Here is a 25,809-nt window from a genome sequence, read left to right as displayed (position 1 = left end):
AGGGCTCGGACCCTTGGAAGCCCAGAGCTCACATAATGTTTGCTGCTGCAATTGTGGCGCATGACACAACAGGTTTTATGAGCGAGCATCTCCGCAATAATCGCTCCGCGCGCTGCACTCCGTAAAGTTCATTCATAACTAAAAATAGACTAAATGTACAAACTGATTTAGCATTATACTGAAGCTCAGGAACATGGGGAGCCTGCAGAATTCCCTAATATGGAAGAGGAGCTGAGTTTTCAAAAGCGGCGGGTTTATTTGTTTCTGAAAATGGACAACATATGTAAAAGATTTAATATACGGAACCAGGTGTATATATATATATAGCATAGATCCTTGCATGCGCCCGTTTTCATTCTATATAAAGACTTTATACAGCCTGAAACTATAAATTTAATAATAGATTACTAAAATTAAGTCTGCACAATCACTTCATAAAAAGGAAAAAAAAAAAAAAACATTTCAATTTAAAATACAGCTGTAGGGGTTTGGACAATTTCCTGCATAATGGAGGCCCAGCCCTGAAATGTAAATAACACTGGTATTAAAACAAGTCAATCAGGCACATTGGGGGGGGGGGGGGGGGGGAAGAAAAGAAAAAAAAAAAGGTACATGAAAACATAAATGCGTTTTCCAGCCTATCCTAAGTAAGGATGCCAAACCTTTATTTTATTTGAGCACTGCTCTGATAAATCACTACAGCTTCAGCTGGCTTTTTTTATTTTATTCTTTTCCAAATGTCCTGTTTTTCCTAAAAGAAATCCATGACCGATTAAATCTTAACAATTTGAATACACCAAACCATCAGGGTTTTGCAATAAGAAGTATTCACTTCTTTCCTGTGTACCGTCAGCGTTCTTAAAATACTGCTACTATAAAATTAAACGGTCTGCTCTTCAACAACGCATGATGGTGCCTGCACTGGTTTTTGGTGGTTGGGTATTTTGGTGGTTTTTTTTTTTTAACTGTAATTGCACAATTTTAAAATCATCTTCTTTCTCAATGCCTTTTTCACAAACAAATACCTTTGGAAGCTGGAAGATTACAAAAGCAGAAGGTTTTTGGTTGGGTTTTGGGGTTGGTTTTTTTTGAAGCTTACATGCCACTTGTAATATTATTAACTGATTACACAGCAAAAATGGCAAGTGTTATGTGCTATACATACCTCCTCACTTAAGTACAAGGCTTTTCCTTTTGCTTTGACAAGACCAAAATATCACAAGAAGTGCATATGGCAACTCAGAAAAATATCATCAATACAAAGGTGAAGTGAACATGTGAAAAGACAAATGATTTGATTTGCATAAGCAGGTATTTGGGAAGCACCACCTTTCTCCCCTGTCTGAGCAGCACTTTCCAGTTCCTCCTGCTCTCTCAGCCTGGTTCCACAAGCACAGTAATGGCTCTTTCTACCTCAAAATGTTGGGCCTGTTGGCAATGGGAGGCTTTTGCTGGCAACACCCCGCAATGCTGCAGGACACTGAGGGGGGAGACAGGGTGCAGCGGGCAAGGAAGCAGCAGGGAGGTGCCAGGACCCACCCGTCCAGGGATCCTGGCCCAGCAGCCCCAGCATCCCCACTTCGCAGAGGAAGGCTGTCTCCCAGCTTCGACCCAAGCCAGAGCCCCAAAACTGCTGGAATTGCTACTGAAATCACAAACGGGGTGTTACAGTGCTATTTGACAGGGCTCGGTGTCGCTATGCTACTCACTCTTCTCTCCCAGCAACTGAACCCTGGTCTTCGAGTTGCAGGAAGCTTTTTGGGTTTCCAAGCTGGGTACCGAGCCCAGGGACGTAACAAGCCCAGCACGGGGGAGCAACTTTACTGCTGACCTGCAAAAGGCCATTCCAATAGGGACACAGCAATGCTGAGTCCAGCTTCGTCCAGCTGTGTTGGACCCTGCCTGCTCGCAGACCCTTTTGCAGGGGAAGGGTGGGACCCCTCACAAAGCCACCATCCCCCTTGCCTGCAGACTGCTCTCTTGGGCTGTACCTTTGGTTCTGCACAATACCCGACGTCATGCCCTGTGGGATTAAAGCTACTGAAAGCTCAAAAACTTCTTTTCTCTGCCTCAGGAAATACACAGCGAGAGTTTTTATTGACTAATCCGGGTCAGTCCCCTCTTCCTGATAGCATCTGGAAGGGCTTTCACATGGTACAGGAATCTTCATCCTCATTTCCCATAAAGGGATTGCTCCACTCCCACGTCCACCCATTCTGCCTGTGGCTGGATCTAGGTTTTTCCTAGAAGTCTCCCCTCGAGCCATGACCTGAGGCTGCCTTGTTTAGGAAAGCCAACTAAGTGACACGAGTGGCCAAACCTTCTGTATACCTAATTTTAAAGAGAGAAGAGTAGCGCCGAGACAAATCAGCACCTCTCCTGGCTTTCCAAGTACACCATTAAGTAGACTTGGACTTCAACTAAGGTGAATATGAAGATTCATTGTCCCAAAAGATAAATATTGACTAAGGAAAAGCAAAGGTCAAATTGGTCAATATTTACTCAAGAAACTCTAAATCTTGACGCAGTGTAACATACGCCCTGAATGTCTTCATCAGCTACCTCTGGAGACCTTTTTCATTATGTCTAAGGGCTTAGAAAGTATAATCTTCTCCCATCTAAATTTGTATTTAAAGAGCCCAAGCCAACTCACGCAAACCTACTGCAAATAGGAAGGTTCCTGGGCCTGTGGCCTCAGCAAAAGGAGATGTGTTGACTTGCAAACGCTATCTGCCCAGTCTGCACGCCAAAACTCAGTACCCCTGACCTCTGAAGATCTGAACAATTAAAAAAAAAAAAAAAATAAGAGCTTTCTGACTCATAACATGACAAGTGTTTCAGACTACCATGAACAGGAATTTCTTCTTTGCTAAGGATTAATGCACTTTCGTCTCAAATATCTGTAAATTAAAGCTGAAATTTTACCCCTGGCTCCCATTTCACCTAAGGAATGGCTTGGAGACAATGCCAATCAAGAGTTTTGGGGGAGTTACAGTCCTGTTCTTTACTGTGGCAAGTCTATTAGTCCTGTTATTTATCTAAGGTTTCAAGCTTACTGCTGGGCTTCCGAAGGCTGCCTGCCATGCTATTTTTGCCTGAAGTCACAGCGCTATGGACTCTTCCATCTATGGAACAGTGCTGTTGAAAACCAAAATTCCAGGAAATTTATAAAAGCCGATTTTTCTGAAGATGTACATGGAAGGCAGCCACTTGAATGTTCTGAAGCTTTGGTGAGGTTATTATCGAGCATGGCTGCTCAGTGATCAGGAACGTACCAACCCTCCTGCTCCTCTGTTCATTCAAAAGGTGTAGAATGGCAGGTGACCTCCTATTTCTAACCTTTGTCTCCACTGAATAGTCAAACCTGGCACAGATCTGTCGCAATCACCATGGAGATCAGTTGGTTTCCAATTAAGGACAAACTGTTTGTTTCCTTGGCTGTATTTACCGTGTTTCGAGACTGTTATGCTCCTCCCATCCTGCCCTTTTTAAAAATCTTTACAGGCAAGTAAAAAGCTCTTACTTTATTGGGAGGTCAAACCCAAGCCATGGCCGCTCCTGGGCTCAGCGGGGGACGGCAGCAGTCCCTCTTTCTCCACTGCCTTCCCTCACCAGTCGGCATCCAAAAGGCCTGTGTAAGGTCAGGCTCCACAGATGAGATGACACAGAACGTACAAATGAAGTTCCTGTTAGCTGGATGAAAAACATGAGCCTTGCTCTACACAATTTCATGGCCAGGTCTACTAGGGATGGAAGAATTAATTTATTCTCTGCCTGGGGGAATAACAGGTAGACTTCGGGGTCTCATCTGCACTGGCATGAATGGCCCACCAACAGCAGCTGTGAGAGAAATGGCATTATCCTGGTGTATCAAAGAGAGACCAGGGTGGCGATGGGACCAGGAAGTGAAGGGAAGCATGAGATACTGAAGAACAGGAGGAATCATAGAATCATAGAACCACTTAGGTTGGAAGAGACCTTTAAGATCCAGTCCAAGCACAGTCTAACTCTCCCTAGCGCACCTCTACACCAAGTCCTCAAGCACAACATCTACACGCCTTTTAAATACCTCCAGGAATGGTGACTCCACCACCTCCCTGGGCAGCCTGTTCCAGTGCCTGACTATTCTTTCAGTACAGAAATTCTTCCTGATATCTGACCTAAATCTCCCCTGGGGCAATTTCAAGCCATTTGCTCTCATCCTATCACCTGTCACCCAAGAGAAGAGACAGACCCCAACATCTCTGCGACCGCCTTGCAGGTAGCTGTAGAGAGCAATAAGGTCTCCCCTCAGTCTCCTCTTCTCAAGACTAAAAAGCCCCAGCTCCCTCAGCCACTCCTCAGAGGCCTTGTGCTCCAGACCCTTCACCAGCTTCATCACTCTTCTCTGGACATGCTCCAGCATCTCAACGTCCTTCCCGTAGTGAGGGGCCCAAATCTGGGCACAGCACTTGAGGTGCGGCCTCACCAATGCCAAGTACAGCGGCACAATCCTTTCCCTGGACCTTCTGGCCACACTATTCCTGACACAAGCCAGGATGCCATTGGCCTTCTTGGCCACCTGGGCACACTGCTGACTCATGTCCAGCTGGCTGACCACTAACACCCCCAGGTCCTTCTCCTCCAGGGAGCTCTCCAGCCACTCTGCCCCAAGCCTGTAGCGCTGCCTGGGGTTATTGTGACCAAAGTGCAGGACCCACCATTTGGCCTTGTTGAACGCCATAAATTTGGCCTCTGCCCATCAATCCCGCCTGTCTGGGACTGAAGCAATGTGGAGAGAGGGAATCCAGGCTTCTGGGCTTTCTGGGTTACACACAGAAAGCAACTTAATCCAGCACCACAAAGCCATACGCCAGCATCACTCATTGATCACACACATTCATATTTGGTGTGACCTACTGGTATCACACCCATTGATATCCAGGCTACTGTGGCCAGAGGCTATCTGAGCACCCTCTGGCCGCGGAAAGGCCACCCCGCACCACCGAAAGCATGGTGGAGCAGTTGTTGACTCCCAAAGAAGTGGAGTCTCTAAAAGAAGTTCCTTTGGAGGCACAGAAGATGGCGCAAGGACAGACAGCGCTGATTTGGGTTTCCCACAGCCCAAGTCAGTGGGCTCCCTGTGCCAAAAACTGCAGCAGGCTGTGATCTGACAGTCCCAAAGATGCACGTGCCAAGACACAAGCTGTTCCCACACAGCTCTGTGACAGGTACATCGCTGCCTTTAAAACAGCATCACGTCTCCAGTACAGCATCACTCTGCTTCTGGAAACGTATGTGATCCATAATGTGGAACTTAAGTTTAAATTCAAAGATCAATTAAAAAAAAAAAAATGCAACCCACAACAAACAAAAAACCCGCCCTAAAATCAATGAAATGCTTTTATGAAACAGGAGATTGATCTGCAGCTTCAAACTTCCAGTAATGTAATATTTTAGAACTTAAAAAAAAAATAATGCTTTTATCTTGATTGCAAAATAATACCCTGCCACGAAAACACAGAGCAGAGGTAGGAAACCGTTCGACGAGAATTAAAATGTCACCCTTTGCACAGAGCGGAGCATTACAATTATTGGTGAAACACATTTTTCAAACTTGTTAACAGAAAATTAACAATTACATACATCACTTAATTCTATAAGTGCATATCTCTCCAAGTACCCATTAGCTAACCGTGCCTAGTTCGGTTTTAATAAACGTGCAAGGCTTTGCCGCACAGAGGGGATGGAACTACGTGAGCACTTGGCACCGTAAACCCCGAAATGGCAAGTGCTATTAAATTGAGATGCAATCACATTGAAAGGGAAACATTAACAAACAGCAGACAATTGAGAAGAAAATACAGGGCGCTTGTGTTCTAATAGATGTGCTTCAAAACCTTATATAACTATTCATTGTCTTGTTCATCTGGCCAGGGGCCTGGTTCGCTCTATGCTATTCTATACTAATTTTACAACAATAAACTGTTACACAAGCTTTATGCAGTCATGCATACGAAGAGGTTGCAGAAAACATTAGGTTTGATTATCTTTCTAGCAAAGACACCATCTTGAAATTAAACATAGCCTGGCAGGAAAATATATGATTTAAAAGAATATTTTAAATAAAATAAAAACAACCCCCAAACGCAAGTATGTTGTAAAAACAAGGAGGGGAAAAAATCCTTTCAAAAAAGGCTCTTGTCCTTCCCTGAATATCACCTTCACATTATGCATGACAGATGAATACCACTAATCCCATAATACAATGCAAGAATCTGCATGTTCCCGGACTAGGTTCGTTTGAAGACAATCGGTGATTTTTGGAAACGCGTGCTTTATTTTTTAAATTTTTTTTCTTTCCTTTCAATACACCTTCTTTTTGTAAAAACAATGCAAAAAAGGTTTACAAAGCCAAAAGGAACGCATGAAATAGCTGAGATTTAAAAACCCTTTATGTTATTTAGCATGAACCAACATGACCCACCGAGCTGCTCCACAGCTAAGATTTATCTGTGCCGCCAAACATTCGTTGGAGAGCGGCTGGGCAACACAGGGATGAGAGAGACGGGGCACAGAGGCATATACAGCACAGACCAGATGCAATCCAGAAAAGTAATTTCATATTCCACAATTGTCTATGGAACTGAGTATTTTCTGTGGAATGCTGTTTCCAGGTTTATCACAGAGGTTTGAAATGGGCTATATTTAGTCACTGCCTGGTGCCAGGAAGCACTACAGACTATAGGATCATGGCATATTTTAAGTTTTGATATCTCAGGGGCCATCAAGGCCAGAAATAAATGCCTTTTATAATCAGAAAGAATAAAAACGCTCAGACTTCCAAGATATGTATGGGATTTTTTTCGGCTCTGAGTCCTGAGATATCAATCTCAACGATCACATCGTTCCGATTATCATTGTGCGCCTGCTACTTCCCGACCACTTCCTGTATTTTGATTTCAACGTTTTAACATCTCATCTATAAAAAAAAAAACCCAACAAACCCACTAAAGCTAGTGAAACAATATTTTATGCAGGGCCCACGAAGCACTTTTACGTGCTAACACCACCACCACATATGAAAAGCGAAGAGTCCCCAGTCAAGCGGCACTGTGAGTCGACGGGTGTAGGAGCAAACCCCCAGAAGCTCTAATGCCAGATCCTGATCTAAATCGCATCACTGTCAATCCAAAGTAATTGACTCCCATGGATTTACATGAGTGGAGAGGAGATCATAATCTTGTTCTTAACCTTTACCTTTGAAGTAGAGATGGTCACAAATCCGATTTCTCTATCCACCAGGAAAATGTCAGAATTTCATCATTTTCAAATCGGGGCAGGCAGCCACGGAAGTTCTGAGTGACACTAAACAGGCAGCTACTGGGCTCTTTAATTTTGAGGTGTCTAATGAAAAGAAGCCAATTGAAAATGCTTCTACAGTGCAAAAAACTCTTTTACCTCAAAGGGTTCTGACGTTAAAGTGGATCCCACCAAACTGCAGGTCCCCAAGCCCTGTGCTCCACCATGCTGAGCACCCCGAGCCACTGTGACATACAACCACTGATGAGGCCACAGAGCAGAACCAGACCTCATCCAGAGAAAGGGATGGGCACAGGATGTGGCAACACACTGCTTGTGGCAGGGTTGTTCCCAAGAGTATGTCAACATGGCACGATAAAGTTCAGTCCTTCCAACACTACACCAAACATTTCATTTTAACCTTTTTGATTAAAAAAGGGGAAAAACAGCCAAAATCAAAGCAGACACATAGTGGCTGTGGGCTGATACTGTGGAAAAGATTTACATTTTAAATGGCATCTTCTGGTGAGAAGAAGAGCATCACGGACTTGACTCAGAAGAGTGAGAAGGGCTCCTGCGAGGTAAAAGTTATGCCAGAATTCGAATGCAACAAGAGAAGAGGTGGGACCCAAGTGGCAATGCAAGAGAAAGGCTGGAGCCAAGCGCCATGCAAGGGGTATGTCTGCCGCTTAGACCCGCACCTGGAAATCTCCACTAAAGCAAGTGGGAACTTCACCTATTCTCTAGCTTCAGGTGGAATACAACACAAGGTGGCAGAACTTTCCTCGGCATGGGGGAGGGTTTGTTGACTCCCAAAACTAAGCAAGCCCAACCAGCTGCAACCGCACGTGGCTGTGCAACTCATCTCATCTCCGCATCTGACTGATGTGCAAGTTGGAGCTTGTATTTGTCACCTCGGGACTGTCCGATTCTCACGGACATTCATGCTTAGACCCAAACAGTCAGCACAGCCCTAATGCCTTCTCCAGCTCACCTGAAATGGGAGCTGATGTTTCTGCTCATTCACCTCGGCTTCCTTTGCTATCCCGAATATTTATGATGGTTGCTAGGCAACTATTGTTGAATACATGCATGAGGCATTAATTGTCTGAGCACTTTAAAAGAGGAAAATTCTTTAAAACTGAGGACACTGCCATACCAAAAATAGGCTATTTCCTTTACAGAGGGCCGCACTCGTGGCTGGGAATGTTGATGGCTGCAGTATGTCAGGGGCTAGATGAGTCATGGAGATTACTCACATGCAGCGCAGTACAAAAGAGGTGTCTTAGGAGACCTGACTTTATTATAAAGTTTTATTTTAAATTAAGTGCTTCGGATCTAGTTTTACCTCCTGACTGCTGTCACTGGGAAATCGGGGTTCCATATTTTCGTAAAATTAACAGAATCAGGTCCAGCCACTGTTAACGGTGTTAGAGCCAGGTAAACTTATCAGTTGACTACCTTCTAAACCCCAAATGGCATCTCCTCTTCACTGCACTTCAAAGAGATACTATAACCTCGTTGCTGATCCTAAGTGCTCTGTGGTCCTTACCCGTAAATGTGGATTTCATTTTATAGGGTCTCTTTTTTTCCAAAATACATTCCAATTCCATGATCAAGCTCTAAAGACAGTAAACACAGACCTTCCATAAATTGACTTAAAACTTCTAAAGTAAACAATTGCAAGGATTTACAGCTAGGTAATGTTTTGGTTTTTTGTTTTTTTTTTTTTTTTTAGTACCAAACGCATCTCTACCGTAACTAAACATTCACGATGTACCCGTATTTGTCTTAACGACAGGCTGCCTTTCAAAACAGCCAACACGAAAAAAAGCCCTTGAAGAACCACCATATTTTAATATTTTGAGCAAATCGGTCAAATGATTATGGTTCGTTGCAAAGTCGGGATGCTATAAGAGGAGGGCAACTATACTGCTACAGTATTCTGAGAGAAGAGCTGCTGAAGACCCTGGGAATAGCTTTTCAAATGTGTGTTCTACCTGGTGAAGGTCTGTAAGGTCACACAGGCTCATCTCAGCAAAGTTCAGCTCAGGTTTCTAAGATTTTAAGATGAAGTCAATGAAGAGAGAAGTAGAATCATCTACTTAAAGTACACATGCCACCTCACAGCAAAGTGCTGCTTTCACTGGGAGTTTAATTTCTACTGCAGTTGCAAATCCAGGGTGGAACAGGGGTGAGCGATGACAGAGATGGAAGGCTGCACAGTACCTCTCTGTTGAAGCAGCAGCAGCATCTATGAACGTCACCCATGTTACCAGGATGATCACCATTAGCCTTTTCACATATTCTCTTACCCTTTCTGTGGGCTGAAACTGCTGATTTCAAATAAATTCCTCCTCGTCTATTACTCACTTGTTGCTAACACCTCGTTTTTAATTAATATGCTCTACAAAGCTATTATGTAAAAAAAGGTAAGGTGACCAGAGATGTCTGTGAAGGAGCTACCAGGGAAGACTCATGAAGTTAGTACAGTAAGTCCACAGATGATCTTGTGGCATGTTTCTGCACAATTAAACAAGGTGCCATCAAGTTACATTCTCTGTAGTTTGACTGAGGAGACAGCCCTTGGTAGAATGACTAAAGTGGCCTAGAATGTATCAGTTACCTGAGCAGGCATTGCCCACAGGGAACAGCCAAGGGCCTGATGAGCCCCCAGAGACTGGAGTTGAGGAGTGCCCTGTTTGACCGGGGCTCTGGGGCAGGTCGCTGCTCATGGTGGATGGAGACTGATAAGGAGAACAAAAGATGTGGTGCGTCAACAGACACCAAGGTGGACCAGTGAAGACACTGGCATTTGTCTCATTGTCTGTGGGGACAGGACAAGGGGTGATGGCCTCAAGTTGGAGCACAGAAAGTTCCGCACCAGTATGTGGAAGAACTTCCCAGTGAGGGTGAGGGAGCCCTGGGACAGGCTGCCCAGGGGGGTGTGGAGTCTCTTTCGCTGGAGATATTCAAGCCCCATCTGGACACCGACCTGTGCACCCTGTCCTAGGGACCCTGCTTTGGCAGGAGGGGTGGGACTCGATGAGCTCTGGAGGTGCCTTCCAACCCTTACAATTCTGTATATCATCTGTGTACCGTCCTAATGCACCAGCTTCCTGCTTAACCCTGTCCCACTCAGCCTCTGGTCCACAGAGCAGATGCAAAGCTTTGCCTTGTCTCATTGACTATGTAAGCAAATTTTAGGAGAGTGTGTTTTATTGTATAACAGACACAAGATCCAGCACAGTCTAGCCCTCAATGGCCCAGATGATGTATATTAGTACAGTAACAGTTTTCAAGGTCCAGAAGAATTAGTAGGATATTAGCACCTTGTTTACTTTCTGTAGATACTGTCTATACAGTGCCAGAGTGACCACTGGCTGAAGACAGAATCTCTTGCATAAGGATCGTGTCTTTTAGAAAGCAGCCTTGATTTAAAAGGTTCAGGTAACAAAGAATCTATGTTACTCCTAGCTAAGTTGTTCCTGTGGTTAATTACCCCTCGCTGCTAGGTAACTGTGCCTTAGTTCCAGCATTAATTTATCTTTTTCCACTTCGAAGCACAGGGTCTTGCTATGTGTGTCTCTGCCAAATTGGAGACTACTGGTCACAGGTTGTCTCCTCTTGGAGGTACCAAGAGTCTGTGATTCGGCCATTGGTCTTCTCCTCCGTGCACTGAACAGACTGACGCTCCTTTGTCTTTCACTCTAAGGCAAGTTTGCCATGCTATGAATTGATCCTTGGGTCCTCCCTTAACTCTGCCCCGCATTTCAATGCAATGTGCAAAGCATGGGCATCACAGTCAGGCACAAAGCTGAAAGTGGGGGAAAATCTCTCTGCCGAAGTCTCTGCTCTTCCACGTTCTTCTGCAGCCCGTAGCTCAGAATAACAACACCTGACTATTAGCAGTGCAGTTATCCCATAAAATTGTATCACCCTCTTAGCAGAAAGCCATCATCATTTGACTGACTTACCAAAAATGTTAGCTCTTAGGGGGTTTGATAATGAGTTCCTCTAGTGTTATAGGCAGCAGTAGTAACACCTCTCTTTTTCTTCTCACTATTCCCCTGCTTATTCTTTTAAGAACCAGGTTTGCTCTCCTCCTCCAGTCAATTGGTTATCTATCATTACCCTCAAGTAATTTATGGCATGAAGACCAGCACAGCAGCCCCGAGGCATAAGGAAATGCTTGTCTGATCACTAAAAGACCAAGATACAGCCATACATAATACCAAGGCCCAAACTTCAGTTGTAATGTAAACTCTCACCAGGCCTTTGACCCATGATGGGCAATAAATCAATTAAAAAAACATTACAAAGTCCTCAATGCCAATGATAAACGTACCAAAAAAAAAAGGTAATACTTTAAAAAAAAATTTAAAATTGCCTCCTTATTCCATAATTATGCATAAAAGAAAAGATCCTATGAATAAACTACCAGCATCTGCTGGTTATGACTAGAAAGACGGATGCTCACACTGTAACATGTTGGTATTTTCTCCCAGGGATGCAAGCAAACAGGCATTGCTGAGGGGTGTAAATGATAAACTAATTCCCATATTGCCCACGATTCGTCCAGTCAGGTTTATGAGGAGGCTGACAGGTAAAGAGAACTTACTCAAACCGCACCCGTGTCAACAAGAGGAGAAAAAACCCTCCTCTGGATCACCCTTAATACCCTCACTTGATTTCTAAGAGAGAAACTATAGCAAGAATTTTAATGCCCTATTTTGCCACCCGGCCACGTGGAATCTAAATTCTGCTGAAGTCTCACCCGCCGCTAATAACTACTGCAGTGTTTAAAATTTTACAAGACAACAAATGCAAACCTGAACAAAACATTATCTTTCAATTAATTTTCTTCCTCTGATTTCTCCCCACATTGCATCATCTCCCAATTACCATGATTTTGCTGAGTGTGCTAGTTTCTTAAAGACACAGCTATAAAAATGTATGGACTAATTGTTGAGCAGAACTATAGAGCTATTAAAACTGCAATAGTACAGCACTTCCAACGGTAGTCTATTATTTCTACATGATTGGTTTCGTACAGTCCAACTCACGCAGCGAAACTCTTAGATAAATTAACTCCTTCGTTTTGACATAAACATCAAAGGGAAGAATTAAAGGAGAATGGACGTTATTTTCCTGCTGCTGTTTTAGCCATACTGTTCACAACACCCATGCACATTGTTCCTGGACAGTCACTAGTTATTTAAATTGAGAAAGCATTTCACTGGTTTTCTCGAGTCTGTAGTATAGAAAATTCAGCTCTAGAATTATCTCATTTTTCCATTTCATGTTCCCTTGTCTACATGGTAGAGCTTGTTTACAGAACTTTGTAACTATAATATACAATTCAGTCATTTCTAAACAGCTCTGTAAGACCGAGCCTGAAACGTACACATTTTAAAGATTACCTAGTGAATACCAAACCCTTTCCCAGCTGTTTCAAATTTCGAATTTCCCAATAAATGAATAACATACTAAAAAAGCAAACAGGATCTGACATTATTTAGTCTAAGTTTCTAAAATGGCATAACATCTGTAGCTAAAAACAATTTTGAATAACTATATTTAACTAGAGCAGTATTCTATTATTCATAGCTCGTTTTTCCTTACGGACCAAAGGGACTTAATGTGGTGTTCAAACATTTCAAACATTTCTTTTAATTGTTTAGTCCTTCTAACAGCCAAACTGCAGCAAGAAAGGGGAAGTGGGGAAAGGGGTGGGGGGAAATCTTCATGCATATCTTTTTTAGAAATATAATTTTTAAAAAATGTATTTCAAAACATATATATTAATGTGTATATATACACACACACACATCCATGTGACCAGCCCATTATCTCAGTTAAGCGCCACAACTGTTCATTAACGCACACCATAGCCTCCCAGTAAGCACTGGGAGCTTTAAAACATGCCAGAAAGCAGGGGCTCAACAAATGGCACTTTGACCTTTTCACTACTAACTTCAACCTTTATTAAAAGAAGAAAAAAAATCCTCTCAAGACGTCAGCTCCTCTTCCACCCCCTTTTCTCCGCTACTGCAATACCCACACGTTCATTCATTAAGCGGAAAAGTTCGTTACCTTCTTACGTAAGGACAGATTCCCCCTTTCACTCGCAATCAGCTTGTGAAATGCTTTTGATTAAAAAAAAACCAAAAAGAGAGAACAAAACGCATCCCCTCCCCCCCCTCCCAGCCCTTGCCAAACAACTCTGAATTCAGATTGCTTGCTCCTTTCCAGGGAAATCAAGTGTGCTGCCTAATATTAATAAATAAAGAAATAATAATCTTGCAGTATCCAGGCAAGTTTAGCTCCATTTTACATTCCTCTTATTAAAATGGAACTTTGCAATGCACAAAATGTTCACCCTGCTCTCTGCTTGCTTCTTTTAACACCATATTTGCGTTTTCCCATCTTTGGCCTGAGCAATTTTGGGAGGGAATGCGGGGGAGGGGGGGGGCACAAAGCCTTGGGTTTTTTTTTGCCCAGCGGGCTTCCTGATCCCAGCAACAGAGTCACCAAAATCAGTAGTCTCATGGAGGAAAATGTAACCAGAGACAAATGGAAGCTTTGATAATTTTTATAGCGCTCAAACATAGGTTGGGGGGAGGAAGAAGGAAGGAGAGAAATTGTGCCTTTTTTAAAAAAAAAACTTTCTGCCCAGCAGTAATTAACTAATTACACATTAAGAAAGAAAAAAAAATCGGAAGTTGTTCACATGAGTCATTTATGTGTTTTCATTCTTTGTAAACTTGCTGGCACACCCTATATACTTCATTTCTTGCTTTAAATAAGTACTGGAAAATATGCGCAGTATTTGGAACCAAGGGGAACAACATATTAATTTGAAGTTTGCTTTGTGTAAGCTTGTGTTTTCCAGATCTGAAATGAAACTTCAAGGAGACCCAAGGATCACCCACAACCTTTAATTTATACCCCCCTTCACCCACATATTATCTAGAAGGTATATGCTATTCATTTAAGCAGCACCGGGAAGTATCATCATTAGGTGGCTTAGTTGCCTGGGATACTACTATCAGCCGGACCAGTGGGGAACCTGGGAAGCTTGAGCTCAGAAGGAGGGCAGCAGGAAGGGGGGGGGGGCGGGGGGGCAAAGTAAACAGAGTAATGAGTAACAGTTACGGCTCCTTAAAATGTGTACATTAACCTCGGGATTGGGAAACTATTTGCTTTTTAGAGGCAGCACCCTCTGATTGAAATAATGACAAATACTTTGGAAATTCCATCCGAAGCCAGGATGGAATTACTCAAGTGCGCTCCGGGAGAACAAAGCTTTTTTAGTGTAGCTTCAAATGAACTCAGGTAAGTTTACAAATGGCCTATACCAAAAAGACCATATAACCAAAATTACATTTGTTTTTATTGAAAGACAGCCTCAAGTGCTGACATGTAATATATGACGTGATACATAATAATACTCTTAAACCAGTTCTGACATAATATCTCCCAAGGCATAATAACCACAAATGACTGCTTTAGTTAAGAACTAGCCAGAAGCAAAATAGAGCCATGTAAAAGTAGCTTTAACCATAAATACCTCAACAATATTTTATGTCACTTTGTAAAAAAGTTAAAGGAGTCCCATAATAATTAACAACAAAAACTTCATGTTCTTTACTATTGTATGGTGGTTGTGAAAGGTTATTTCATAGTCCCGCAGCTGCCAATGCTGTAAATTATGCAGGCACCAAGAAGCATTAAGGAGAAATAATAGCAATTTAAACTAAGGCTGACGTAATTCATGATAAACAGTCATTGGAAAATATTACAATGTTGTCTTTTTTGAGTGGGCTTAATCAGAAGAATGTGACCGTATTCTGACATAAACCACTTCTCTTTTCCATTGTATGGGCACAGGAATGGGGTGGGGGGTAGGGGCCCTTCCCCAGCTTCCTCCCGGCTGTGCTGAGCCCTGGCACCTTGGGGACACTGCTGACCGGGCTTGGGATGCTGCTGGACTGAAAGCTGTCCTGAGGCAAAGCTCAAGAGTCAGGGCAGGCAGGGTCCAAGGGAGGCACCAAAACCAGAGGAACATTCAAATGAGGGTGCTCTTCATTAGAAAGTAATGTTGAAAAAAAAAAAGAAGAAGAGAAAAGACGTCTCTAGACCTGAGAACACGTATGATGGACACAGCTCACACTCATGACGAATGCAGCCTGGCTTACTTTTTGCTATAATGACAAAAAGTGGTTTTGATAGCCGAATCATAAAGCTGGCCATGGAGCGGAAATCTTCTTGACGAGGAATTAGTCACTTATATCTCCATTTAGTGGATGGTCACCAATGAAACAGTCGCGTGTTTAATAGATGACAAAGCCCATGCAATAAGTGACATTTATCAGGCGCAGAAAAACATCTCACAGGCGAAACCCTTTGCTTGCTGGAACTGCACGTCAATTCTCGGCCAAACTCTGGCTTGTAACACACATAGCAAGCCCTGCAACACCGCTGCGTGATTCAACTTTTCAATTAAAGATGGAAAAAAACAGACCAAGTTAAGAGTGCCGGACTGGAAGTGGGCACATCCAGGCTCTCAGCTATGCCACGGGGGCTCACTATCTCACTTCCCATCCCCTGAGAGCCCCAAACCTGGGTTGTCACAGCAGGGAGCCATGCTGGCCACCCCATGGTTCACGGCCCTGATGTTTCCTCAACCAGCCGTGTCACAGCCATACAGAGCATAGTGGACACGTGGATTGATGTGCTCACAGCCCTTCTCCCGGACCGCGAGCCCAGGGCAGCCGAAGCAGCAAGGAGCCATATCATACTATACCATACTTCTGGGCAGCTGCCCCGCTACCCCGCAACAAGAGAGCCAAGCCACCACCAGCCTGCCTGAGAAGTGATGCCGAGGGGCTGGAGGAAACGGGACAGAAGCAGCTTTCCAGGCAGCGCTCAGCATCTGCTGCTTTCCTGAGGGCTGCCCCAAATGAAACCAGCAATGCTGGAGATGTTCTCCATAAGGGAGTTTTGATTATGAAGTGAAAATAATCTATCTTAGTATTTATCCTGGATGCAGCCATGGTTGCTAGTGAGAAAAAAACCCCACCCAAAAACTAGAAGCTAACAGTGTTTGTTGCTATTGAAGTTCTTGCAGACAGGAAGGTATTTTATCTTAACCACACATTACTTATGTTCACTTAACAGCTTGCTGTTAATGCTGGATGAGATTCTGACCTTGGTTAACTGGTGAAAATCTTGAGGAACAGCCAACAAAGTGGATGGAGCTATTTGGGATTTACACCACGAAGCGAGACAGAATGTGACCCCTTATCTGTGCCTTTTTTGCTTTGAGTATACAAATATTTTATGCATTTCAATGAGTGACAGAATGCAAAACTTGCAAATATTTATTTTTAGATGTATGGGGAAAAAGCAATTAGAGCTAAAAATGTTAAGAATGAAGAAATCACTTAACAGAAGCAATTATGTTGGGCGCATAAACAGCTCTGCCTTCAGACATTTTATTCAAATGCTGCAGAGCATGCTAGAAAATATCAATTGTTTAAAAAAATAAAACCCTGCAAGTATTTTTTCACAACTGAAGGGGAAAAAAAAATCAATCATTATAAACAACATCTGGGGATCATTAATATCTTACTCTACAGTTGAATTAACAAAATAAGAAAGAAATCCTGATCAGAATCCAGAACATTTCCAGATTTGCTTTTCAAGCTAAAAGCTTCTGCTTGCAGAGGTGGGGTGGGAGGAAAGAGGAAATGTACATTTATCTGTATTGTATATAGCGCTATTATGCATTAATCGTGACTTCCCCTCCAGCTTTGTCCTGTTTTTGTTTTGAGAGGGTTAGAATTTGAAATATTTAGCTAAGCTACCATGCCCTGGTCTTTTCCTGGACCTTGGAAAAGATTTGCATATTTTTCAGACCCTTGGAGATGCCATCATAAAGCTCCATCTAAGGAGGTCCACTAATCCAGGCCAATAAAAAAAAGCCGCCATACTCTTCCCGCTGCATTTCTACAACACCTAAACGCTTCAGCCTTAGCATAGGAGAACAAACACCAACTCAACGTCCCATCTGTGTTAAAACAAAGCAGCCCGAAGCACCCATCTGGAAACTTCTTCAGGGTTTTCTGAATGTCATGGATAGAAGTTATCTCACAGGTAGCTAGGAGAGTCGATCGCAATAACGCCGACATGTTACGTCAGCTGAAAAAACATTACAAAAAACCCATCCTCCCAGGCCTAAGTACAATCTTTGTGCTTGGGCTGGTTTAAGAAAAGCCGACTTTGAGTCACACGAGTAGTCACCAAACAGAAAAACTGTATTTAGACTGGAAAGATGATGGGTTTTTTTTTTTAAAAAGAAAAATCTCACGCCCTGCCAAGGTTTTGCTTTGTTATGTTTTCCCCCTAAACAACTGGTTTTTCTCTCTGAGTCGCAAACTTCTGTAAACTGAGATGTTTAACGAAAGCAAAGGCTGAATTTCAGCTGTACCCACAGTTGTGGTACCATATTCTACCCTGAAGTCATCAGCTTTCATCATACACATGACCCATACCCAAAAAGTCCCTTCTCCTCTTCCTCCTCCTCAGTGCTGCCTTGCCACAGCTTCTGTGTGCCATGACAAGAAGGGAGTTAAGCCCTTCGGCAATCCTTAGCTCAGACACCCCAAAGGCTGGGAGGGATGTGCAAGTCATCCCTCGCTCCTAACCACCCCCTGCCAGCCCTGGAAGGGAGAGAATCTGCATTGTTTTACAGGGAGATAGAAGGTGTCAAAGGTTCTGAGGTCTGTTTTGGTTTTCATGTTCTTGTTTTAATGGATTTTTTTTTCCCCCCAATGCAAGCAATAGATGGAGAAGGTGGGGGGTTTTTGAGTGGGAAGGGAAGAGAAGGGAAGTGGGGACTGCAATGCCCTTTACACATCATGTTTTTTCAATGAGCAGTTTCTCGTCTGTACTGCTCGTTTTGGTAAAATAAAGAAGTTTCATTTTTCAGAGAAAAAAAAATATATTAGTACTGCAGCAGAATGCAGTTCTCTCAGTTTTTGGTATGAAATGTTTTCTAAAAAAATTGGCCTCTACATGCAAAAATAAAACTTTTAACCTTCTTTTGCAGGGTGAGCAAGTGTTTATGCTACCCCAGGGACCAAACAGCTTGTTTAATGGCATACTGGACCCAGTGTGCTATAAAAACAGTCCAGAATGATTTAAAATTTACCAAATAGATTTGAAAAAAACCAAAATGAAATCAGGCGCTTGGTTCGCTCTCACACTCCCATTTACAGAAAGAGCAACCCCATGCTCACAAAATGAAAGCAAGTGCTCCGCTTCATCTTCAGCAGGCATGATTTCTAATGTTTACACAGTAAAGCGCTACAACAAGATCTTCTGCATGAGATTTTTCACCAGGTGAAGCCAATGGAGCTGTAGAAATCCACCACGTGAGCATCCAAGCCTCCTGCTTCTAAGCTGTCTCTGCTCCTGGTTCCCACCACCCTGGAGTCGCCAAGCATGGAGAAGGTGGAGGTCACGCTGATAGACTCATCAGCATGCTACCTGCACATTAAGGGCTCCACACACGCTTGGCAATGCAAACCCACAGCCGACCCACGCTCATGCACGCACCCTGGACATCACTCCGTGCAGTGGTGTGGGCTCGAGTCTGGTAGAGGGCCTTCAGACAAGAAAATGCAGTGGATGCGGTGCTGCTCCAGCAACAACTGCACACTGATTTCTGCCCAGTGACCCTCAAAATCCATCTACCGGACCCCGCACAGGCCGTTTCGCCTCCAACTAGATCCCTTCCATCTGCAATAAAAAAACCCAAACATCGGGACCCGTATTTTTTCATGCCTTCTCTCTCGTAGCACATATGGCTCCATGACAAAGGCCAGTAAATTACATGTATTTACTAGAAGTTATTCAATAACAGTAACCCCAGAGGCTGATAAATGAAAAGGATTCTGAAAAATGTCTTTACCGATGATCTTGAGTTGAAGAGAAACTAATTGTTCAGCTGGTACATATTATTTGTGTTTTAAGGGAGCAGGGGAAATGCGAAAATAGGGTTTTCTTCCACATGTCAATTAATAGAGGCAGTTAGATAAAGGAATGCGTAGGTGAACTCTAGTCCACTCAGAGAAATAAAACAAGGCCACAAAGAGAATCAATCCCGCCTGCTCACCCTGCTGCTCCTTCAGGCTGCAGCAGGGACTCCACCATGACTGCTGCCCATTGGGCTCCCTGCGACCCTCACTGGGTGACACCCACAAGCCATCCCACAGGCTGGTGGCACCTCTCCAGGCAAGGCTCAACCAACTCCACCACCAGCTTTGGTTTTTGTTAATCCCCACAGCCCCACAGAATGGGGAAGAAATTGGGGTGAGATGAAGAGGAGTCAGAGCTGAACAAAAAACACCTTTCTCTATTAAAACGGGCTAACGAGGGCTAGAATTTACATGCTGCGGTGAATGGGGCTCCTGGTAAAGGTGTTTCTTGTGTCTCACTTGTGACACACTCGATCTGTTGCGTAGATACTCCAACGCTCAGAGAACGTGTTAACACCTTCCCCAACAGCAACGCTTCCCGAAGATGACCTGGCATCAGTATCAGAAGCCAGCACTTCTCACATAACGACATCAGTAGACCCCATTTCCCAAATTTTGTACTTTTTTCAAGCTTGGGAATTTCAGGTGATGGGGAAATACGGACGTTCCTGTCTTGTTCCTTCTGCGTGCTTTTTTCCCCCCCATTTGCAGGGTAAGAAAGAGTCAAGCCCTTCAAATTAAACATGTCTGGATCTCCTTATAGACACCTTTTAAGAATTTTAGTCACATTTCTGTAATCTTGTCCCCCCTTAGATTTGACTGATAAATACCAGTGCCTTGGAGTAATCCATTTATCTACTGTACCACCCTGCCTCTGTTTAGCTTTAGCAGTCATCACTTTCCACATGTGACATCAATCTACATGATATCAATGTAAACTGTTTGTATAAAGAAGTGTTGTACATTTTATTGTCCTGCCAGCAAAGAAAAGGATAAAATAGTGCTTTGCCTGTTGCCTTCCACAAAGGTAGGATAATTGACACCATACATTTTGCGACACAGAAACGGAACCATACACTGGCCAGTGTTTTCTTTCTAACACAGCAGCAGAGCTTGCAAATTTTACCACTTCATTATTTTCCTAAGAAATACTTCTAAAAAGAGTACTATTTTTTGGATTGTTGTTGGTTTCTATAGGCGTTTAAAAAAGTAATATTCTGCTTCTTAAACCAAACTAAGTTTTAAACACACATTATTAATTTCTATGGCTAAGATTTCTGCAGCTCTGGTTTGATAATAAGATAATTGCCTTGCAAAGGTCAAGAGAATGGCATAGTTAGCTTTCAGTGCCTGAACAAAGCACTCGCTATGATTCACTAAGCGTAGTTTCTGCATCACTCCATATCCCTTTGATTCATCTATTACTAATATTTCATGATACACTTACAGTATGGATCCAACTATTACAACAAACCTGTAATCAAGGAATGACCCTGAATGAAATACTCCCCAGAAAGCAGATGGCATGCTCATCAAACGCCTTCGAGCCTAAAATAACCTTTCCCATAGAAGAATGATAGTCAATTAAAACTGAACTTTAAATTCCAAGCTGGAGCTCAGAGTAAATAAAAATCAACATGATACAATTGTCTTACTGTACCAAACTTCCAAGACACTTCATTCATTCTTTTTCCCACCCTTGTGAGAACAACCAACACTTTTATTCACTGTTCTTTCAAAGCCTGTCGTGTTTTGTGTGAGCGTGAGCTGACTTGACAGTTTGTGCCCGATCCTGAAAAAGCCTGACATCACAAAATCAAAACTGCTCACAGCAGTGATGCACTCTGGCGATGACATGGCGTGAGGAAGGATCGCTCCTGCCTGCTGGTTGCTGATGGGTGCAGCAGTCCTGTGCTACTTCGCGAAATGCCCCAGTGCCATGGTTGGGCTGGTGGTTCTCCGACTGCACAAGGTCTGGACTGGTCACCGAGCTCAAAGGCAGCGCGCTAGAGTTTGGAATAAGGGCGACATGATTGTCCTGTCGCAGCATCGTTGAATCCCTTCCCTCTGTCTCCCATTAGACGCAAAATCAGGAATCCTCTGAGACCTTCCTCACAGAGATGCAGTGCCCTCACACAGCAAAGGCATACCCACTGCGATGCAGACAGACTTTGCGAGTGCTACCTGCAGCGCTCATCCATCTGGTGATGCGGGCAATAAAACTTCATTCTCACAGCACCGGTACGCTGCAGAAATGATACCGGAGCTGTTACTGGAATTACCCTGGGTGTGTACACGAGATACATTCTGCTGCAGGTTCAGCAGCACATCCGCTGCCCTCAGGTTGATCTAACACATGCAAAAAAACCCCCCAAAAGGCATGAAATCACCTGGCAGCTATCAGGAGTCAAATCTTGTAGCCCCCTCTCCCAGCCCTAAGGGGCTGCATACTCCTTGGAACCTGCAGAGTATTCCCTATGGCCTCTGAATTAAGAGGTCACCTCCCAGAAGCACCACTGCACCTGTAAAACTTAAGCTCCTAGCCCTTGCTGAAAAAGCCCGTGTTCCAGGAAGGCCAGAAATACACCAGCTATAGCTGACGTTTGGTTGGGGCCCTCGGAGAATACACGTGGTTGATGAGTGCTCTGCAAAGCAACGGGATACACAGGGAATCACAAGATTGTAGGGGTTGGAAGGGCCCTCGAGTCCAACGCCTCTGCCAAAGAAGAGTCCCTAGGACAGGTCGCACAGGTCAGCATCCAGACCGGGCTGGAGTATCTCCAGGGAAGGAGACTCCACACCGCCCCGGGGCAGCCTGTCCCAGGGCTTCATCACCCTCACTGGGAAGTTCTTCTTCATATTGGTGCGGAAATCCTGGTGCTCCAACTTGAGGACACTGCCCCTTGTCCTGTCCCCACAGACCACTGAGAACAGGCTGGCCATTTCCCTCTGTCTCTCACACTTCAGATATTTATAAACATTGATCATATCCCCTCTCAGTCTTCTTTTCTCAAGGCTTAACAGCCCCAGGTCACTCAGCCTTTCCTTCTAGGGGACATGCTCCAGGTCCAATCATCTTTGTAGCCCTCTACTGGTCTCTCTTGAGGAGATCCCTGTCTTTTTTGTACCAGGGAGCCCAGAACTGGACATAATACTCCAGGTGGGGCCTGACCAGGGCAGAGCAGAGGGGATCACCTCCTTTGACCCGATGGCCACATTCCTTTTAATGCTCCTCAGGATGCCCTTGGCCTTCCTGCCCTCCGGGCACACTGCTGGCTCATGGCCAGCCTGTTGCTCACCAGGACCCCCAGGGTCTGAGGAACAGAGCTCCTCTCCCAACAGGTCACCCCCAGCCTGTACTGATACATGTGGTTATTCCTTCTCAGGTGCACTTGCTTTTCTTAAACCTCATCTGGTTTCTCACTGTCCAGCTCTCCAGCCTGACAGGGAGTGTCCTGTTTTGCATCTGTTAGCATACTGCACCAATAATGACTTTAAAAAAAAGAAAACAACCCACCAAACCAAAACCAAAACCAACGAAACCCACGCTTTGTAAACCTTCTGGGAAGACAGAGGCTGTAGGTGAATAGTTAAGGCAGATAAATTTCAGATCCACACAAGGGAGCCTTTCATTCACACACACTCTGCCCGCGAAACATTATCTCTGATTGTGATAAACTCAGGTTGCAGTGTGGAGATAGCTAGTGGCCGGCAGCCTTCAGTCTCACACAGGCAAAGAGCGTGCTTGGCACTTCAATGTTTCAAACAAAAATAGCAATGGTTCCCTTCAAAGAAATCACATCTTCCCCCTTGAAAATCAGTGGACACTTGAAGAAAAACGTCTTCACTTGTGAACACCCCCGCCCTAACCCCAGAAAGAAAATAGCCGTAACGTGACTTACCGAACTCATCACATATACTTTCATTTTCTATGAGAGTTGGATGATCAAATGTATCCCGACAGTAGAAGATTTGGGGATTCTTGCTTGTTACTGCAATGCCTCCCAAGGCTAAAACAAACTGGTCTGTTAGTATGGAAGAAGGCTTGTCCTGAATGCGCTTTAGCATGGAACGGTACCGACAGTACTGGGGGTAGCTGAGAATTAGCAGATTTGAATCTTCATCATCCTCACCTGGAAGGAGGAGATAAAAAAAAAGCCACTTTCAGTATGTCAGAAAAACACAACACAAGGGCTACAAGTTGAGCACCTCAGAGAACCCGTGGGCCCACCAGTTCTGTCTTTTCACAAGCCCTATCTTTTATAGCACAGTGGATTCTGAAAGAAAGGTTAAAAATAGAAATTAAACAAAATAATAAATACGGAAGGAGGTTCTTTTCTGGCTTCCCACTCAGTTCTCCCATGCTCATCGGCAAGAACCCTACCCGGATGAGTAAGAAAACACCGCTCTGCAGAAGTTGGCCAATAGCCTGTATCAAAAGTGCTCTCCACACTTTGCCAACTCGGCTACTTTGATAGAAATGTTATATGTCATTTCTACTCCGCCCCCTACGCAGCCTCACCAAATTCGTGTTTACACCAGCTGTAGTGCCTTTAAAAAATAATAATACACGAGGCCCAGAGCATGCAGCTCTTAATTCTTTGAAGCATCTGATCGGGGCCAACTTCCACAGTGCCCCTGGGCCAGGGAGGTGGGCTGATCTGACCTGGTCATCGATGCTACCCTACCCCAACAGCTGGAAATAACTTTCCTCACATTAACTGTGAGAGCAGCAGGACTCAATAAAACACCTACAGAGCACAAGGAGCAACTGAATTTCCAAACAGCCCGTCCTGTTGAAAAGTGGGCTCAGAGATACAAAGCCATCTACAGCTCAGACCTTTTCATCCCCTTGGATTTTAGATGGTATTAGGCACAGAGGCGGCATATTTTGAAATACCACAATCGAGTTTCACCATATGATAACCAGCAGGAAACCTAACAGCCAAAAAAAACCCCAACTCCCAAAAAAAACCCTAACCAGAGATGCAAACATGAGAAATTATTCATTTGCAGGTACACAGCCAGCACTTAACAGTGCTGCTTTTTAGGTTCATTTATCTCCTCAGGTGGGGTAACTGGACATGGCTTTCCATGCATGCCAATGAAGACAAAGCAAATGCATGCTGCTTACACTTTCTGCTGTACTCCGATTACTGAATAACTAAGCTATTCCTTCTGTCAGAGACAAAAGGTCTGCTATTTAATCCCATTACCAATACTGAAATAATCTTTCTTACCCTTAAAAAGTAAAAATCACTTCAGATACTGAAAGAAATGTCAGATGGGTTCTCCCCAACTAACTACAATGACACAACTCATCTTGATTCGTGTGAGGCAATGGAAACATTGACACACAAAAAGCTAAATTTTAAGAAGTCTCTGGAAGCAGATACATCACCTAGAATGTCATCACTGCAGATGAACGCGACGCTGCCTGCAAAAAAAACCCCAAACCCCATCACGATAGACGGCCTTGGGAAGCACTTGTTTTCACAAGCACAGCTCCCCAAAAGACATTGCTTTCAAAAAAACCCCCAAACCTAAGGGCAATACATTTTGGTATACATTACTTTTCTAAGAAAATAAAATTTACAGCCTCTTTTGGTCAATCAGGATGTGGTTGTGTTTGGTGCCCCCCCCCCACATTCTTTGATTGCAACAAGTTAAGTATCCCATAAGCCTACACAGCAGCACGACTGAGCCAACTGCTCCTGGGAGTAAGGCGCTCTCTCTTCTTTATTAGGGAGCTCTAAAAATCAGATCAGGAAAACCACTCTAGGAATTAACAAGCACATGATCCATTCTTTAGCTCCTTCGAGAGTTTCGTGTGCGACTGCCTGACAGTTATTACTACTTTATACCTTTGTGTAGACAGCGGTGAGCCGAATCTGTTGATCTGACAGCACTTTTCTTATGCCAGGATGTGGTCAGCTTTTTAAATAGGGTGTATATAAATGTACGGCCCATGTGCCTTTGTAGTAAGCCATTAGTTTCTAGAAAAACATGCTCTGTGTGGAATTATGCAAACTTTCTCCCCCTGACAAGTCAACCCCCTGGCATAAATTAAAACATTAAGTTAAAACATTAAATCATCTTCTTTATTTTTTATACATGGTTACTTTTACGCACGCTTACGCAACTCCACTGAGTACTTCATGATGCATTTGTTCCCTTTCTTTACCCACTCCAGGTTCAATAGATAAATCTAAGAAGGAACAAAGGCTGGATAAACTGAAGATTTGTTTAGTGAAAGACAAACAGAGTGTTCCTGGAACAAAGACTTTTCTTTCTTCCCAACCACGCCCACATGAGAAAAGAGAAATCAAAGTATACCAATCCCTAGTAAAACGGCAGCCCGGAGAAGTAGCATTTTTTTTCTTCCAGCAAAGTCTAACACGTGCCATTTAATGGTGGGCTCAGGGTATATTACGTTGTGGAATGTTTTTGATAAATAGGATTAGAAGAAGAGTTTACTCTT

At 43.7% G+C, this 25,809-nt stretch overlaps 1 protein-coding gene across 2 annotated transcripts in view; it reads right to left on the bottom strand.

Moving 5' to 3' along the window:
• The window catches only part of ARID5B (AT-rich interaction domain 5B), a gene marked incomplete at its 5' end in the record, with an annotated part of 119,858 nt that overhangs the window by 49,656 nt on the left and 44,393 nt on the right, over positions 1–25,809 (bottom strand). For both annotated transcript variants that reach the window (XM_084264923.1, XM_084264922.1), the window contains one exon: positions 23,231–23,461. In XM_084264923.1, coding sequence (XP_084121049.1) covers positions 23,231–23,461 — 231 coding nt within the window. The remainder of the gene's footprint in view (positions 1–23,230; positions 23,462–25,809) is intronic.

Source organism: Gallinula chloropus, assembly GCF_964237585.1.
Source record: "Gallinula chloropus genome assembly, chromosome: 5".
NCBI classification, from domain to species: domain Eukaryota; kingdom Metazoa; phylum Chordata; class Aves; order Gruiformes; family Rallidae; genus Gallinula; species Gallinula chloropus.
Note: the sequence above shows the minus strand (reverse complement) of the source record. Positions and strands in the feature narration are given on the sequence as shown.